Consider the following 17,976-nt stretch of genomic DNA (forward strand, 5'->3'; position numbering starts at 1 on the left):
AGTAAAATTGGCTTGCCGAAAATGACATTTTCCGCAATGCAATTTTAATAATAAAACAAAACGTCGTTTAAAACGTTATATTCAAAAAAAGCGGGGCTGCTAAATGACAGTTTCAATAAAGTAGTACACAAAAATATAACGAAGAAATCATTCACATGCTGAAACGAACGAAATGAAGCCAAATGTTTATTGTTGTATTTTATCATGGTAGGTTATATATAGTAGAACTTCCATAAGCTCAAGAATTATTAAATACAATAAAATATAAAAGTATTGTGGCAGCTATAGTTGTTTGTTGTTGAGACCTAGTGTAAAACATTATTATTAATATTATGGATCATAAATTTGTGATCATTTCGGCTGTATATTTCACACGTGAAAAAGGCCTGCATTTTTTTTCGATGAGCAACTTGGATGCAATGGAGATTATAAACAAGTGAAATCTTTCACACGGTATATTGTGGACGTATTTTTTTTAATGATTACATAGCAAATGCATCTCATTAAAATTGTGGACAAGATTTAAATCTTGAATCATACATTCACACTCCGACACGATATTTCGTAAACAATAATCGTCTTTTTATATTCTTGATCTAATTTGTATTTAGGTACACACACAACATTTATATTCCGTATTGCATTCTTATTGCTCATTCAATGTTATACTTATGTGTTGATTTGGTGACATAATAACCAGAATAATACTAATAATACATTTATTTTTTTCAATTTTATTCAAAAAGCTCAATCTCATTAACCGACTCTCGTGTACGTTTCGGGAAGAAAAAATCAACCGAAACTGAATTATTTTCTGAATGAAAATTGTAGAAGAGCCTCATATCTCTCTCTCTCCCTCTCTTGCGCTCTGTGAATATGCGGCTAATTCAATTCTATTAAATCCAATGACAAGATGCAGATGAACAGATACAAATCAAGTATTTGATTGAAGACAGTTTAGAGACGTGTTTGTATGATGCATATGATGTATATGTTTATAAGTTAATTCCACCAGAGAAATACATGACAGTGTAAATGCGATTTATATTGTGTGCAAGGATGTAAATTAATTGATAATTACAATTCCGAAATGCTCAGCTCACAGTAACTATCTCATAAAGTTGAAAAATAATATTTTCATTCTCTCTCTCTCTCTCTCAACCAAGGGGCATAAATTAAGCATTCCTAACGCCTCGAATGACAATATCTTACATGTTTTACACATGTTGGTGTGAGTTTTGTTCATTCTTGGCCACATTTCAATAGACTGGCTGCAATAATTTTATGCACATTTTACTTAAATTTGGTGGAATTGTATGCTTATCATGTGTTTATGCAATACATCCCTGTATCTGTCTTTCTCTCTGTGTTTACATTTGGCGTGAGGGTTTTTTCAATCAAATTCAAGTCAAATTGTTTCTCAATGAAATCGTGTGACAAATTAAGTAGATGATTCATCGTGCCTGAATGTTTTGTATCCCAATTTGCCGAACCGAATGCCAGCCTACTGTAGAATTAATACTTATTTTTCTAATTTGTTTTCCTTTTATTCTGTATATCTCTTTCTCTCATTGTCGTTCGTTTGATTCTCATAAATTACGAAATCCTGAACTAAGTAATACAACTCTTCCCTATGTGTATTGCTTGGATGCCAGCGTGGCTTATATGCTTTTGCGGTGTCGCAACCGTCAACGTCGTCGTTGTCGTCGTTCAAGTGATTCGTTTTTTTCCCTCAAATGATACACACATTAAGAACAGGAAAAAAAAAAGTATATATAACACGGAACATTCATGTGTACATCTCGTCTCTCGTTCACAACGACAACACTTAATCTATACATATTTCATACATCATGCCCGTCAAAACGAAATTAATCAATATGCAACGACAGCTTCTGCGCAAATACATTTTACAAAGACGGCACACAAAAAGAACACAAAACCATACAAATATTCACAATGTACGATTATTTCTTTTTTTCGTTTCTCAAATGATTCGATGCGCGCGTACACCAATTTTGACTGTAGATAATACAACCACTTTTTCCCACTTGTTTCTCTTTTCGTTTTTCCATATATTACATTGTGTGTACGTAAAGCAAGGGAATATAGGCAGCGAACACAAAAAGTCCGACCATACGAAGAATAATTTAACGAAGAAAAGTATCGAAAGCGCATAGACCATATGTTTCAAATGTTGTTTACATGTCGCACAATAATCGATTGAAGAATTTCCATAAGCTGTAAAGTAAATTCATTTGTGTTTTAGTCTTCTCTTTATATTTTATGTAGTCATACATGCTTTTTTGTTCTTCCTCTCAATTTGTGTGAAAACTTAATTTCAAATCGAAAATCAAAAGTGGCGTGATTTTTATATGTTTTGTGCAATTGATATTCGCGAAACAAGTGTAAATGATTCAAATGAGCATACGTTGTGGCGGTACATGAAATTTTAATAATTTTTTTGCAAAACATTGCATTTATCTTGAGATAGACAGAGAGAGAAAGAGAAAGAGCGCGACATTTCTTTAAGTGAAATTGAAGAAGAAAAAAAAAGTGAGTTTAATATATGCTTTGGTGAGACAGACCGACGTGTGCCTGATTTTACGATTTTTGTGGTGAATCAACGTAAAATCAAATCGTGAATGTTGCATATGTTTGCTACAAATTTCGATCACAAGCATAATTTCCTTTGATTTGGAAATATTACGAACGACCTACGTTCTTAGTGACACAACCATCTATTTTTCTTTCGCGTGGTGTGTGTGTGTATTTATTACTTTTGGTTTGAAAAAATTATCTTTCCGTCATTTTAATTCGTCCAATTATTCGTTGAGTCAACATTCATTTGGATTCGTCAGTGCAAATAAAAATGGTTTCAGGGTCGGCACTTGAGATTTATGTGATTGTATTACTTTGTATAACACTGCGATGTAATTACGTTGAAACGTTGCCATCAACATTTCTGCAAGATGAACAACAGCAAGCCGAACAACAGGCCGAAGCGATAAGCGAACGATTTTATGATGAAGTTCGTCAATTGTTGGAACAAAAAATATCATCGGAAGCAGCTGCTGTAGCAGCCGAACTAGAAACGACCACAACTGAATCACCAGCGCCAATCGCTAATGCTGATGAACGTTACATTGAAACAACCGTTTCTCAAACAGCCGACGAAAAAGTACAGGGAAACTATCCAACAATCAAACCACCTAAACCGACACAGGTAACTGTGATTTATTTCTTTTTCAATTGTTTGCTTGTGTCATTATACTAAGATTTCGTCCAAATCACTAGGTAACCGATTGGCCAAAACTTGATTTGCGCCTGGGACAAGTTGTTGCTGTTTCGATTGGATTGGATGGTCATCCTGTCATTTTTCATCGGGCCGATCGAATTTGGACAGATGAGTAAGTGAAAATTAAATTTACACGTAATCAACGTTAACAGCCAATTTATGTGATTGCTCTTTTTTCATCGTTCAGAACATTCAATGAAACAAATCATTATCAGTTGACGCACATTGGACCAATTGATGTTGATACAATTTTAAAATTGGACGCTGCAAATGGAAAAGTATTGAATTCGTGGGGTGCATCGTTGTTTTTCTTTCCACATGGCATGACAATTGATCACCACGGTAACATATGGGTGACAGATGTTGCATTGCATCAAGTGTTTAAGTTTAAACCAAAATCACGTTACCCTTCCATCACCATTGGTAGACGATTCCAACCTGGTTCCATTCCAAGTCAATTGTGCAAACCAACAGCCGTTGCTGTTGCAACTACTGGCGAGGTACAATATATTCTCTTTTTTTCACGTTTTTCACATTAAATAAATTATTAAGAATTTTTGATGATTTTTAGATTTTTGTTGCCGATGGTTACTGCAATAATCGAATTTTAAAATTCAATGCAGCCGGACGAATTCTACGTGTAATTCCACAACCACCCGAATTTTTGTCACTTCAAGTTCCACATGGTTTAACCTTGCTCGAGCACTTGGACTTGGTTTGCATTGCAGATAGAGAGAATATGCGCGTCGTTTGCCCGAGGTATGGATGCATGCCTAAAACTTACTTTTTTAATTCAAATAAAATTGCAAATGAAAATGTCTTTGTGCGGAATTTTTTTTTTTGTGCACTTGGGATCACATGATTTTCATTAAAATCCAATTGATTTGTGATTAAAAATTGCTTTTCTAGAGCTGGGCTCAAGACATCCTTGGATGAAGGAACACCAGCAGCAACCATACAAGAACCAGATTTGGGCCGAGTATTTGATGTCGCAGCATATGGTAAATTAAATCAATAGCCATTTATCGTCGAATAAAATGCTTATTTGTATGGTGTGGTTTTTTGTTTTGTTTTAGGTAATTTTGTTTATGCTATTAATGGACCAACATCACAAATAATCCCAGTTCGCGGCTTTACCATCGATCCAATGACCGAACAGATAATCGATCACTGGGGTGGCTTTGAGAATCCGCACACCATTGCAATTTGCCCGAATGGTTCGGCCATGTATATAGGAGAAATTGGACCAAATCGACTAACGAAATTCACATTGCAAGACGTTAGTTCCCCGAAATAAAGAATATACAATGAGCTTACAATCTACGCACATACACCCCCATACGAACAACACAAACACACAACCAACTCACACTCTTTCTCATCGTACATACAAATTTAAAATAAAATATGACATTCCAAAATAGATCAAACTGAAGCAGACAAACTTTATCACTTAAAATAATAATGCATAATAATTCATCAATTGTTCTTTTTTAGAAATTCTTTTTTTCTTCTTCTTCATTTTTCCCTGAAAATCATCGTTGAAATTCTTCTTCCTCGAAATGTTTCGTTTCTGCCTATTTTTTTGATATATTTACAGTTATTACATAGATTATATTCCAACATTCTATAACTGGCATTAAGACAGCACAACGTATAAGGAGATTTGAAAATAATAATAATAATTTAACAAAAAAAAAAAAGTTTTTTTACAATATATGTGAACTTTTCATACCAGAATATTTGTAGAAAAGAATTTTAGAGAAACAAAAAAAATGGAAGTAAACGCGTTGAATACGATTATATTGTGTACAATAAATGAGATGAACTTTGAATGAAAATTTAGAAAATGGAAAAAGAACAGCAGCGGTAACATATTCGCGACAACAAAAGAACAGTTCTTAAATTCATTTCTTGTGATGTTGATGAACCAAAATGAAATATTGCAAATGCAAAAAAAAGAATAACTTCAGACACTTTACATACTTCATTCACGACGAATTGAAATGGAAATGCGAGGAAAAAATGAAACCTAATTGATTGTATACATAATATTATTAGAAACAAATTAGAAGAGTTTTTTTTTCTTTGAATTTAACAACAAAAACACATAAAAACAATGTAAATTATATCTCATTTTGACCATATATAAACTGAAAAACAATATTAATGATATTTTAAAAACAAATTGCAGCTTTGAATTTCTTGTTTTTTCGGTTTTGTTTTGGGAATTTTCGTTTGATTTCATGGAATGACTTGTAGTTGTCGTCCAACACTGATGAATGCATCGACACACTGATCTATTTGCTCGGTTGTATGAGCAGCAGAGATTTGAACACGAATTCGAGCTTTTCCTTTTGGAACAACTGGATAACTAAATCCAATTACATATATTCCTTTCTCTGAAATGAAAAAAAAAAAATTGCCATTAAAAATAATTAAATTCACAAAAGTGAATTAAATGGAAAAAAAGAGATTTAAATTTTCTTTGTAGATGAAAATTTGAGTAAAAAACAATTCGTACTTAGCATTTCATCGGCAAAGACATTGGCAAGTCTTGCTTCGCCCAACATTACAGGACAAATTGCATGTTCTGAACCAGCAATAGTGAATCCAGCCGCAACCATTTTACTGCGAAAATCAATTAGATTTTAATGAAAATCATGTGACCCCGAGTGCACCAAAAAAAAATTGTCCGCATAAAGACATTTTCATTTGCAATTTTATTTGAATGAAAAAAGTAAGTTTTAAGAATCCATCCATACCTGCGAAAGCGTTCCGTATTGCTTTGAACTCGTTGCGGATATTCCGATGAATGCATAAGCAAATCAATGACTTTGCTGGCACTGCCAACCACAGCCGGTGGTAAGGTGTTCGAAAACAAATACGGACGAGACTTCTGCTTCAACAAATCGATCAATTCACGAGAACCAGTTGTATACCCACCTGAAAAAAAATAAATGTTCCATTTGCAATTTTATTTGAATAAAAAAAAAGTTTTATGTATACCAACCGGCGGCACCACCCAATGCCTTTCCTAGTGTTGAATTTATAATATCCACCCGGCCCATCATGTTGAAAAATTCTTCAGTTCCTCTAAAATGATAAAAAGTGTTATCATTATTTTGGAGGGGGGAGTAAATTCTGTGCAAAATTATTTCAACTCACGGCAATTCTCACTTTCAAAACTTGCCTATTTTAAAATTACTAACCTTCCCGTTCTCCCGAAGAAACCTGTGGCATGGCAATCATCAACGAACGTTAATGCACCGTATTTTTCAGCCAAATCACAAATTTTATCTAACGGTGCAACGTTGCCGTCCATCGAGAAAACACCATCAGTTACAATTAATTTAATGCGCGCATTCGACGATTTTAATTTCTCTTCCAAATCTAATGAACAAAAAAATCACAATGTTCACTTAAATTATTTCAATAGCATCACAATGATCAAACCTTCCATATTGCGATGTGAATAGCGTTGCTTTTGGGCTTTACATAATCGAATGCCATCAATGATTGAAGCGTGATTTAGTTCATCGGAGAAAATTGCATCTTCTGGTGTGGTGATAACTTCAAAAATGCCCGCATTTGCATCAAAACATGATGCATACAGAATTGTATCTTCGCGTTCGTGAAAATTGGATAATTTCCGTTCCAGCTCCTAAAACAAACAAAAACACATATACAATTTGTTCATCCATATAATTTCACGACGGTTAAAATAAAACGCATTGTTTACCTTGTGAATAGATTGTGTTCCGCAAATAAAACTGCAATAGAAATGTGAGTAATAAAGTGTAACAAAATGTTGAAATTGATAAAATGATTGTATTTACCGAACTGAGCTCAGACCACTTCCATATTTCTCAAGTATTTCCTTACTATACTCGACCACCTCTTTGTTGTTCTGCATAAATAACATTTTTTTAAAAAAGTATTTTTCGAATGAAATTTTTCCTTTATTTCACTTACAGACATGCCCAAATAATTGTTCGCACAAAAATTGATGACACTTTTCGACGATCCTTCAATATTGATGTCAGTTCTTTGCGGCGATGATATGACACGCTCATTTTTGTATGTACCAGCTGCATGCACGTCATTCAATTGGTTTTGTAATATTGTACGGAAATTTTGAGCGGCCGTTGATGATTTTCTTCTAATTCCAATTTGAGACAAGCGTCCAATAGTTGACACTGTAAATACAATGTAATTCAATGTTTTTTACAATTTGTGAGATGAGCGGTTTAATGCACGCGGATAGAATCTTTTTAAATGATTGTTAACAAATTGAAATTGTCTTATTAAAATTGATTAGAATGTCCGGTAGATGCGAGCATCAACCTTTCGGTTGGAACTCATGTATATCAGTGACACCGAACGAGTCAGAGCATGAACGATATTTATTTTCATGGATGTTTTTATTTAAAAGAAAAAAAACTACATTTTGAGTTTTTGATTAAAAAACGACTACATACGCTATGATTAAATATTTTTTTTGGGTATTTTTCAAATTATTATAGGTAAAATTTCTTCTTACATCTTAACAAAGCAAACATTTTTGTTTATCACTAGACGTTATGCACTAAATTTCGTTTAATTACAATCGCTAACTTGGTGATGGCGGTGGTCTTGTTGTAAATGCACTTTTAATGATGGTTTGTTGTCAAGTTCTTTGGTTCAGTGTTTCTTTTATCATGTACGGATTTGGTGACTAAACGCAATTGAAATAGATCTAAATCTGAGCTTTTGGTCGTTTAATGCGAACTGCTATTCGAAAGAGTGCGGACACAATGTGTGTCAAAATGGCAAGTACAAACATAAGTACCGATTGACGATGAACTTTTACTTGGGCCATTATTTAATTTGCGTCTTCAATTCGTTTTTTCGGCTGTTTAAATGGAATACACAAGCGGAAAAAAATTTAACAAATTGACTATGATTGTGATCTTGTGCACGATATGTACAACAATAATTTCATTCTATTTAAGCAAATAAACTATTCTATCCAATTTGAACATGCGTCGTCGTAGTCGTCAACTTGCATGTAGAAATTTTCATACACAACTGAACAAATGATCTTGAACATTAAGATTATCAAATGATCTACAATCAACACTCTAAAAATATTTTTGTTTTAAGTGGCATTCTTTTTTTCTATTACGCTTTTGGCAACCAGAATGTGCCAGCATTTATATATTTTATAAATAAATTGTAGCTGGTCATAAAATTTGAAAAATATACAAACAATAAAACCGACTATATAATGGCGATGAAGATGTGATGAAAGTTTCCTCTTTGGATCATATATAAAATTCAATTCTGACAAAGTTTTAAATGATTTCTCTGAGATTCAAGAGTTTTTTTTTTTGAAAATTGAGAAAAACCCGATAAAAAGTGACATAATGTAATCTTTTTTAATTTAAATACTTGAACCTTGGAAAAATTAATTATCAGAGAAGAGAAAAATCTTTGAAAAAATTAAGCGCATTTTGCTATATTTTTTTTCTAAATATTTTTGTTTATTTTAAATAAAAATCTCCGGAAAAGTTAATCAAATCAGCCCAGGAATATTTTGAATATCTTTTCCAAGCTTCTACAGTTTGTTGAATTATAAAATGTATTACATCAATGGAACCGACTTCGTTTGTTTCATTTAAAAAATTCCATTGCTTTGGCGTGAGTTGGCATAGCAGTCGGCAGGTCTTGAGTCTTTCTCCATAAAAAATCATGTCGTCATATTAAATACGCACATAAAACATTGATGCGTCAAATGTGAAACCAAAAGTGTCGAAAAGTAAACAAACTGAATTCTGGTGTTGCCACGTCTGCTAAACACACTGGTGTTGCCACGTTCGTTGAAAATGGTTGGAAAATCGAAAAGCTCAATCCTAATGACGTCTCAGGAAATTCATTAAAAGCATATGACGTTTCTCTTATTTAATCGAAGTGAGAATTGTTTTCACGCCTATTGAGAGAAAATGTTCCTAATATTAATTAAATAATATTCTCATGACATTGCAATTGATTGAAACCAAAGTGGAAAGAACGAACAAAAAAAGCATTTATAATTTGAGATAGATTAGCATCGAACTTAGATTAGAAAAGTAGAGTAGTCCATTTCTACGCAGTTGAATTCACAGTGATTTATTATTAGTTTTTGTTACTAATCGATTTTCGTGTAAAAAATGTACGGACCATACGTTAGGTCTCGATTAGCAAACCAGAACGATTACCAAACTATTTGCGATGAATATTATAAAAGAAGATATCACAAATCCAGGTAGGCTGCTTCATTACGTTTAGACAAACGAAAAACATCCCAACGAATAAAGTGGAACAATGTATAAATCGAGCTTTGTTGATATTTAGATTTCCAGTACAGAGAAAGCGTACAAGAGTTGTACGACGAACACAATCCGAGCCAGACATTTCGGAATGTGAGCAAACCAACAAATCTCCAATGGCCAATTCGATACTCGAAACATTTGCCAAAAAACTATTCAATCGTGAAAATTCATCAAAAAATTGTGGTGGTTGCTCGAAAAAAGTTGCAAGCTCACCGTCATGGTTGGATAATTTATGGTATGAAAATATTTTTTATAATATATATATTTTTTAAAAAGAAAATCGCTTTGTTATAAGTAATAATTGAATTCTTTTTGGAAAATGTTGTAGGAAAAACGTGAAAATCCAGTATTCGTCCCTGGATCCTAGAATGAGAGCTGCAGAGCGCACACCACATGAACGAGAAATCCGCGAGAGGGCATTCATTTCGTGTCAAGAGTGGACAGAAAAATCGGACGGCCGTTACAAGATCATGGCACATTTGGATGATATCGGCTGTAGAACGGATAAAAATTGGTTTTTACTTAACGATTCAACTGTTCGAACGAATCGTCTGATGTCGTGGATATCATTGCCAGCCGACTGTATTGCATTGGAAGAACTATCGCCATTAAGTTCAACGAAAGGTGTGCTTATGGAACTTCTTGGTTCACTGCAACATCCATACGTTTATCCAGTGCTAGATCTGGGGCTTTTCTACTCGAATCAAAATCACTGCGCGTGTCTTGTGATGCCTGTCAATGCCCGTGGCAGTCTGAAGGATTTAATTAACAAAGTAGGCACTCAATTCAATGACTGTTTCAATCTTTTATTTTAAATATGTTGTTTCTCCTCCTCTGCACCCATTCACAGGCAATTCGTTGGAATGAGCCGTGGAGACGTAAATATAGAAAAAAATGTACATGTTTGACAATGACACAGGTGCAGCGATTCGGTCGGCACATTTTGGAAGCGTTGTTATTTTTGCGTGTGCGAGGTATACCATCACATGGACACCTTCATAGCGGCAATGTTATAATTCAAAACGGTGTTGCAAGGTATGGTCCATACCGTATGGAATTAATGATTTATTTATCAAATATTTGTCAAAGATGCACATTTTTCCTCTTTCCCTGCAAATGCGTTAGGCTATCAGGATTGGAAAATGGTTTGCTTGGCTTAGACTCAAAAGTAAATGCGGTTGTTTCAGCTAAGAATATGGCTGATGTTGAACATCGAGACGTTATTTGCTTTGGCCATTTACTATTCGAAATGTGCATGGGATATGAGTTGCCGACACAACAACCAACCGCAACAAATTTGTTTTTGGACTTAGAACAACATCCGAAGGTATGTATCACCAATTTTTCGATGAATTTGGTAAAGGATGAATACATTTGAAATCCAATAGGTGGTGGAGGTAATGCAAATGATTTTCGAATCTCCCGGTAATCGATATCCAACCATTGAGGAGCTTGTACGATGTGATTTATTCCGTAACGTTGAACTACGTGAGTTGCGGGGGGCATCGATTTCGGTAAAAGCTGTTTAAAATGTTCTTGAACCGAAAATGGTGCTATTCATTTTTTGTTTACTTATAGTCACTTAAGCCGGATTTAAGTACATCTACATCGAATCTTTTGAATGCTGTTCGTCGAAGGCAGGCAAATGCGTTAAATCGTTCTCACTTCTCCCAGTCATTCGATTCACACCAATACGTTTCATTGGATGATACGTACAGTGAATGTAGTTACGCATCGATAAATGGCTCGTACAGTGATGTGTCGTATGTTGGAACTATGGAGGGTCATATAACTGTGACACAAGAACAATATGAACAATACCGCAAAATGAACAGCACATTTCAATTATGCAAAATATGCACAGAAAATGACAAAGATATACGACTTGAACCATGCGGTCATTTGTTGTGCATTCAGTGTTTAACCGCATGGCATATTGACTCCGAAGAACACGGAACGTGTCCGTTCTGTCGCGCTGAAATCAAAGGAACTGAACAAATTGTTGTCGATCCATTTGATCCGCGAAAGGAGCACTATAGGGTTTCATCCAACAGTCGACAACGAAATGTTGATCATTTATATACTGAGATTAGTTAATCACTAACTCTTAACACTTTTTGTTTACTATTTGCATGCAACTTATCATTTTTGTGCTAAATAGTTAAGTTTGTGTCAACATTGTCAATGTGTCCATAAAACTACTCAGGGAATCAGCCATCTAACTTGGATACCAAACCAAACAACATTTTGATAAATGGGTTCGCTCAGAAAATGTGTTCAAAATAATAACATTTTTGTTGAACCACTTTAGATGTATTTATAATATCTTCATAAATGATAAAATATATTTTTATGCAATAAACGAGCTGAGCTTTTGTGAAATTTTTTATAATCAAACCGCAGGCTGTTTATTTTATTCAAATAATATCGAAAATGCTTGCACATGTAGGAGAATTTTAACCATGTTGTAGGAGATGGAGGGCACCACCGTCGTCTCAAAGAGCTCATTGCCCGAAGGAAGAAGGTAAAAAGGATTGTTTTTATACAAGTTCATGCGATTTAATATCTACAATATTTGAAAATATTAAATGAATTTTCAAATTAAAAAGTAAAGTGATTAACATTACCTTACCTTTGTGTCATATGATTATTATAACACATCGATTTAAAAAGTCTAAAGATCATGCTAAAGATAGCAGGAATGTTTTTTTAGTGACATTTTTTTTTCTCCATTTTGTGTATAAAATATTCGCAGATGGTATGAACAATCCACTTTTGGTAATTCCACATTCCATGGTCCACTGCAGTTTCTCGGTACATAAAAGTGGAGAGTTTTTCATCATGATAGATAGTTTTTGAAACCCACGAAGTTATGCCCGCTGCCCATTTCGAATCCTTTCGAATACAATCTAAATATTAGGCAACGCACGTCTCTAATCAAGACTCTTGCTTCAAGATGGTGAAAAGTAAAAAATAAAACAAAATATTTCAAAAAAATCTTTTTTTTTTTGACAAAAATTGAATTTAAAATCGTATTTATTAAAAAGCGGTCTTGGATCGGCATTCTGAATAGTTGAAAATTGGTATGTGATTCAATGTTATTGAAGAAAATAAATAATAAAAAAACAAAAACAATCAATGCGAGTGTAAGCAAATTTACTTTAAAACCAATTCACAAAGACTGTAAAAAATATCTCATTCCAAAGCCAAATTATACGATTTTCCCTCTTTATTTTTATTCGATTTACTCGCTCGTGATAATTTAATTCGAATTCAACTTTCAAATCAAATAAAGGTACTAAATAAATAATCGTTTTGATTAGAAAGCAAAAAGCCTTAAATAACTGCTGAATATAGAATTATTTTCCAATGACGAATCTATCGAAAGAAATTAAAAAAAAAATATGAATTTAATGGAAAAAACCTATCGACAAGTTGATTGAACGTCGATGTCTCTGTAGTAATTATATTTTCCATTTCAATTCATCATTTATTCAATTGGTACATCTTATACATAGCGTCTAACAATTTAATATCCGAAATACCAACGTTGTGAGCAGTAAAAAAAACAGTTCGTTTCGCGAAAAGTGCTAAGTAAAGCGTAAATAATAAATAGGTTGTCATTTTCTTTTTGGTTCAAATTCAATTGTAATGCTACATAATTATCTAGTGTTATTTGACTCTTTCGTATTGCGATGATGGTTCAAATCGTAATAGTGTTCACCGAAGTTTCCCTTTCGGTCACCCCATTTCATCTGCAAAATATGATATATTTATTTTCAAGTTACTCCTAATTAAAAAAAAACTATGATTGAAATTCATACTTTGCCCTGAAAGCGTTGCGATTTGAGATTTTTTCGTTCGTAGCGCTCTTCCCAACCGTCTGGATTTTCACTTAAATGACCCGTATCAATTTCATGCGGTGTTAATTGTTCCGTTAAAGTGTCTCTAATTTTTTGCGAATAAAAATAGAAATGACAATCGTAAATTTACGAAAGAAAAGAGTAAAAACACCATTTTTTTTTTATTAAAATATCGAATTTCCATCTTTGAACTTACTGAAAATATTTGACCTTTTCGCTTTTCGTCGGAGTATCGGTTGTAAATGTTTCGGATTGTTTTGGTTCAGTTTTGTTATTTTTCAATTTGATGGGTGTAATTGGTGTTGTTGCTGTCTCTTCTTCGCTATTGTAACCTTGAGTTCGTCGCTTTGAATACGAACTCGAAAATTCCAAATTATTCTGATAGTCATTTTGATGATTGACCTTTCGTGTATATTCTGGTTTAGGTCGTTCGCCATTTAAGCGACGTTTTTTGCCCCGTTTATTTTCGATACGCTTCGAATCGATTTCATGGACTGCTTTCACTGGTGCATCGTTCTGCTCACCATCTGTGGCGAATGTCATTTGTGTGGTCATTATAATTGGATCAATGGAATATTTTTGAACTTGTTGTTGTGGTGATGACTCCGCCACTGATGTTTCGATTGGTACATTTTTGAATGATGTTGATTCAAATCGACGTTGTCCAGTGCGTGCATACATTTTTGGTGGATAATTCAATTGTGTTTGAAGACTCGAATCAAAACGCTTGTCATGTATAGTGTTTGGACCTGCAGGTGGCATACGATCTTGTCGCATAAAATTCGAGTTTGGTGTATTTTGATATTGCATTGGTGGCGGTGATAATGTTACGGGACCCGTGAATGGATTATTAACAACACCAACAGCATGTGGTTTCACAACAACATCATCAATTGTAAATTTATACATTTCCGGTTCCGATGCTAAGCCATGAAAATGATCCGGTTCGGAGGCTAAACTAAGATATCTATCTGGTTCCGATGCTAAACTGTTAAATCTATCTGGTTCGTTTGATATTGAAATTTCGGGTGGTGGCATCGTTTCAGTTACTTGTTTTTCATTTTCCATTGGCATATTCATGGTGCTTAATGCATCCGGAATTAGTGTTGTTAGTTGGTGTTGGTGATGGTGTTGCTGATGGTGTTGCTGATGCTGTTGCATACTTGTCATCACTTCCTTTTTCATCATATCTGGATGTCGCATTTTAACTTGTTGTACATTTGATGCTTCAACATCTTCATATGCATGTGAACGATGTAAATTACTTAAATAAAGTGGTGAATACGTTATCGGCGGAAACATTTTATTTTTATTTTTATTTTCAAAATAATCGATGCCAATGGGCAAACGAGAGTTTTGTTCGGGTTTTGGTTTCAATCGTTTTACCATCGCTGCATGCTTTTGATGCTCTAAAAATGCACGATAAAATTCTAAATCGTCATACTCTTTGGCATGTGACATGTGAATACTTTTCTTTGGCTTCTTTGGCACGGGTCGTGAACGATATTTGTGATGGCTACTCGGACTTGGTCTAGCATCATCTCGATCGTCATCGTTATGATAATTTAAATGTAAAATACGTTCGGTCACCGGTTTTATGGTGGCCTCATTCATTGATGGTTTCATTACATATGCTTCAAAATTTAAAACGTTAAAATTTTCTTTTTTCTTGCGTGGAAAATTATGATTTGCATCAACTGGAACTGAAATGCGTTCCATTATTTGCAATGGTCGCTGTTTTGCCTGATGCGATGGTAGAAAAATGGACTCCGAATCCGGATTTATTTCGATTGGTCTACGAGTTAATCGACGCATTGTCGATTGATCCAAAGAACGAATTGGAACGACATGCGACATTCCACGTCCCGTCGCAGCACGCATTGGTCGAAATAATTCATATGCATACAAATCACCAATGCACAATACAAACACCAGATTTATCACTAAAATTAATGCACCGGTTAATGTCATGATGACAAAACACTCTTGTTTGCCTCAATTTAAATCAAAGATGAATAAAATCCAAATACCGAACGTAATCTCATACACACAATTCATACACGATATATTCACTTGATGATATCTTTTTTTCTATTTGTACAACACACTTCACCTGTTATGCGTTCAAGTAAAATTTGTTTCTCTCTGCTGAACCACAAAAAATGGACTAAGTCGAAATATAGATTTTCAGATATTTATAACATTGAATTGAAGTAGAAAAAAAACATCGAGACGTTTTTTTCTTTCTTATTTTGCTTCTCTCTATTTTTCAATCAAATGTAAATTTCGAATTCACAGTTTCCATTTGAAGAAATTGGCCAGCAATGACAAATAACATACCGCGTGGCTTCGGCGGAAAAGAGAAAAAAATTAAATTGTTTATGAAATTCCTCACGATTGATTGAACAATGTCACGGTTAACTTAATTCACCTGTTGCTGTGGTGCTGGCAGTGGCCAGAGCAAGACGATAAATGCGTAAAGATTCGAAACCAAAATGAAGAAGCAGAAGCAAAAAAACATCAAAATCTGTAATTGTGCCATGCACTGCACCTTTCTCAAAAAAAAAAAAAAAATTTCACTTGAAATAAAATAAACAGCAAAAAAAAATCGCCACTGTCTCTTCTGCTATTCTCTCTTCGAGCCGATGAAAATTGGCCGTTAAGCCACATTTAATGTGTGTTTAGTTAGCGTCGCAAAAACCACATGTGTGCCTATCAAAATGGGCGTTTTTTATATATATATTTTCATTTTCACTAAACGATTCGTAATTACCAATCAAACGTAATAAGAATCTCATTGCAATAAAAACGATGATTTGATTGACAGAAAATTTCGCTTTTTAGCCCATTCGCAGCTGATTTCTATTCGATCAGAGATCAAATTTACAATGATTGTAATATTGCAATAACAATCGAATGTTAATTCCAGAACACATGACAAGCTGCGATTGCTTCAGTCCCACAACCAAAAGTCGCTGAAGTGTTAAATAAATTTGTCAACGAAAGTTTCAACGCTGCTGAAATGTTATTCGCATTTTATTTAAGTTTCTTCATTGCTTGTGTGCAATTGAAACCAATTTGGTTTCTTGCCATTCTGAGCTGCCACAAACTTACATAAGTGCTTAATTTGCTTAAAGTGTTCGATTTTCGGTTAATTTAACGGTTATTTATGTAGAAATTGCTTGAATGTTAATTGAAAAGGGACATTTTTTCCAGCTTTGAGCAATTGCATTACACATTATTTTACATAAGTGTGCTAAAATTACAACAACAACAAAATATATTTAAATCGTATATCAGTTGCGAGAGTTATTGCAATCATTGATTTCACCAAAGCAGAACCATATATGTCAACTGAGATAGAGAATCAGAGAATGGAGAAGAAAATAGATTTTGGCAAATTGTGTGGTCGATTTTTTTTTTTTTTGGAAAGTTGGCTGTTTGTGATGGCAAATCGAATTTACACCGAAATTGCTGACAATCGATTATGATATAGATCGATTTTATAGATGTGGAAAATCGAAATATGCTCTTGCGAGAGAAAAAAATCAATTGAATAAAAATTGGAACGCAAACAGAAACGTGGCCGTAGCTAGTTCTTTTTTTTCTTGCTCTCGACATCTATTTTTGTTATTTGATTGAGCTAATTCCATACAATGTATAATGATTTTTTTTCTCAACGCACATGAAGTGAATGGAATGTAATTTCATAGCTGATTTCTTTACCTCATGTGTATACACACACTTCTTTTAATTCCATATGTACCACCGATTGCAATTGAAATGATTTCCAGGTCTGTATAGTATAAAATATTGGACACCTTAGCGAACATTTCATAATTGAATGCAAAATTTCGTCAAAATCAGTACACACCTTAGTGCTGTTTGGGAAGCTGTTCGGTTTATTTTTTGCTCTCATGTGTCCGAACACACTTTTTTGTCGAATCGGAAATATTTGTGCAACGATTTGTGTGTGAAACAAAAAAAAAAAACGCGAAAAAATGCATCTTAAACATATTTTAATGGTTTTGATGTTGATCGGTAGTTATGGCCTGATTTTTGCAGCAATTACACGTAAGCAAAATTCTCTCATTTTTATACGCAAAATATGTTTAATTTAATTTTAATGGGTTTTACCCAATTTTATTCACCATAAGCAAACGACAAATATGTGCCAGGTTTAACCAAAATCGCAAAATCTCATCCAAAAAAGTGGATCCAGTCGGATGACGAATTGGACAGCATGTTTCAACCGATCGCCGCACAATTCACACTTATTAAAACCGACCAAAATGCAAATGTAAAGTGGGGCGTACGATTTTATCGTGACTAAGATCAGTGTCGAGAGTGATCGTATTTGTGCGGTGTACGAACAGCAAAAATTATGTATAGTGTGCCGTTGCATTTGTCCTTATAAGACACGACAATGTTCGGCTTAAAACATACTAAATTATTTGGTATT

General features: G+C 34.0%; 4 protein-coding genes across 4 annotated transcripts; 2 read left to right on the plus strand and 2 right to left on the minus strand.

The window, feature by feature from the left end:
* Positions 1-1,749: 1,749 nt before the first annotated feature.
* LOC116346954 (peptidyl-alpha-hydroxyglycine alpha-amidating lyase 2) lies at positions 1,750-5,259 on the plus strand. The gene is made up of 6 exons (XM_031777286.1): positions 1,750-3,226; positions 3,298-3,410; positions 3,486-3,798; positions 3,870-4,057; positions 4,208-4,299; positions 4,375-5,259. The coding sequence occupies exons 1-6, from the start codon at positions 2,873-2,875 to the stop codon at positions 4,593-4,595; spliced, it is 1,281 nt and encodes a 426-aa protein (XP_031633146.1). The 5' UTR covers positions 1,750-2,872; the 3' UTR covers positions 4,596-5,259.
* Positions 5,260-5,420: 161 nt separating this feature from the next.
* On the minus strand, positions 5,421-8,304 carry LOC116346955 (2-amino-3-ketobutyrate coenzyme A ligase, mitochondrial). Its single transcript, XM_031777287.1, has 10 exons — positions 7,842-8,304; positions 7,274-7,497; positions 7,138-7,208; positions 7,041-7,071; positions 6,755-6,962; positions 6,511-6,691; positions 6,312-6,394; positions 6,064-6,244; positions 5,823-5,929; positions 5,421-5,700 (listed from the first exon to the last, which is right to left on the minus strand). The coding sequence occupies exons 1-10, from the start codon at positions 7,858-7,860 to the stop codon at positions 5,543-5,545; spliced, it is 1,263 nt and encodes a 420-aa protein (XP_031633147.1). The 5' UTR covers positions 7,861-8,304; the 3' UTR covers positions 5,421-5,542.
* An 820-nt stretch (positions 8,305-9,124) lies between these two features.
* LOC116346960 (slowpoke-binding protein-like) lies at positions 9,125-12,018 on the plus strand. The gene is made up of 7 exons (XM_031777291.1): positions 9,125-9,584; positions 9,674-9,886; positions 9,980-10,424; positions 10,502-10,686; positions 10,777-10,978; positions 11,040-11,165; positions 11,230-12,018. Exons 1-7 carry the CDS (start codon positions 9,490-9,492, stop codon positions 11,746-11,748), a joined length of 1,785 nt encoding a protein of 594 aa, XP_031633151.1. The 5' UTR covers positions 9,125-9,489; the 3' UTR covers positions 11,749-12,018.
* Positions 12,019-13,108: 1,090 nt separating this feature from the next.
* Positions 13,109-15,657, minus strand: LOC116347019. The gene is made up of 3 exons (XM_031777391.1): positions 13,711-15,657; positions 13,476-13,599; positions 13,109-13,406 (listed from the first exon to the last, which is right to left on the minus strand). Exons 1-3 carry the CDS (start codon positions 15,483-15,485, stop codon positions 13,314-13,316), a joined length of 1,992 nt encoding a protein of 663 aa, XP_031633251.1. The 5' UTR covers positions 15,486-15,657; the 3' UTR covers positions 13,109-13,313.
* Between the last annotated feature and the right edge of the window lie 2,319 nt (positions 15,658-17,976).

Source organism: Contarinia nasturtii, unplaced genomic scaffold (genome assembly GCF_009176525.2).
Source record: "Contarinia nasturtii isolate CC-2019 unplaced genomic scaffold, AAFC_CNas_1.1 Cnas_scaffold_1699, whole genome shotgun sequence".
Taxonomy (NCBI): Eukaryota; Metazoa; Arthropoda; class Insecta; order Diptera; family Cecidomyiidae; genus Contarinia; species Contarinia nasturtii.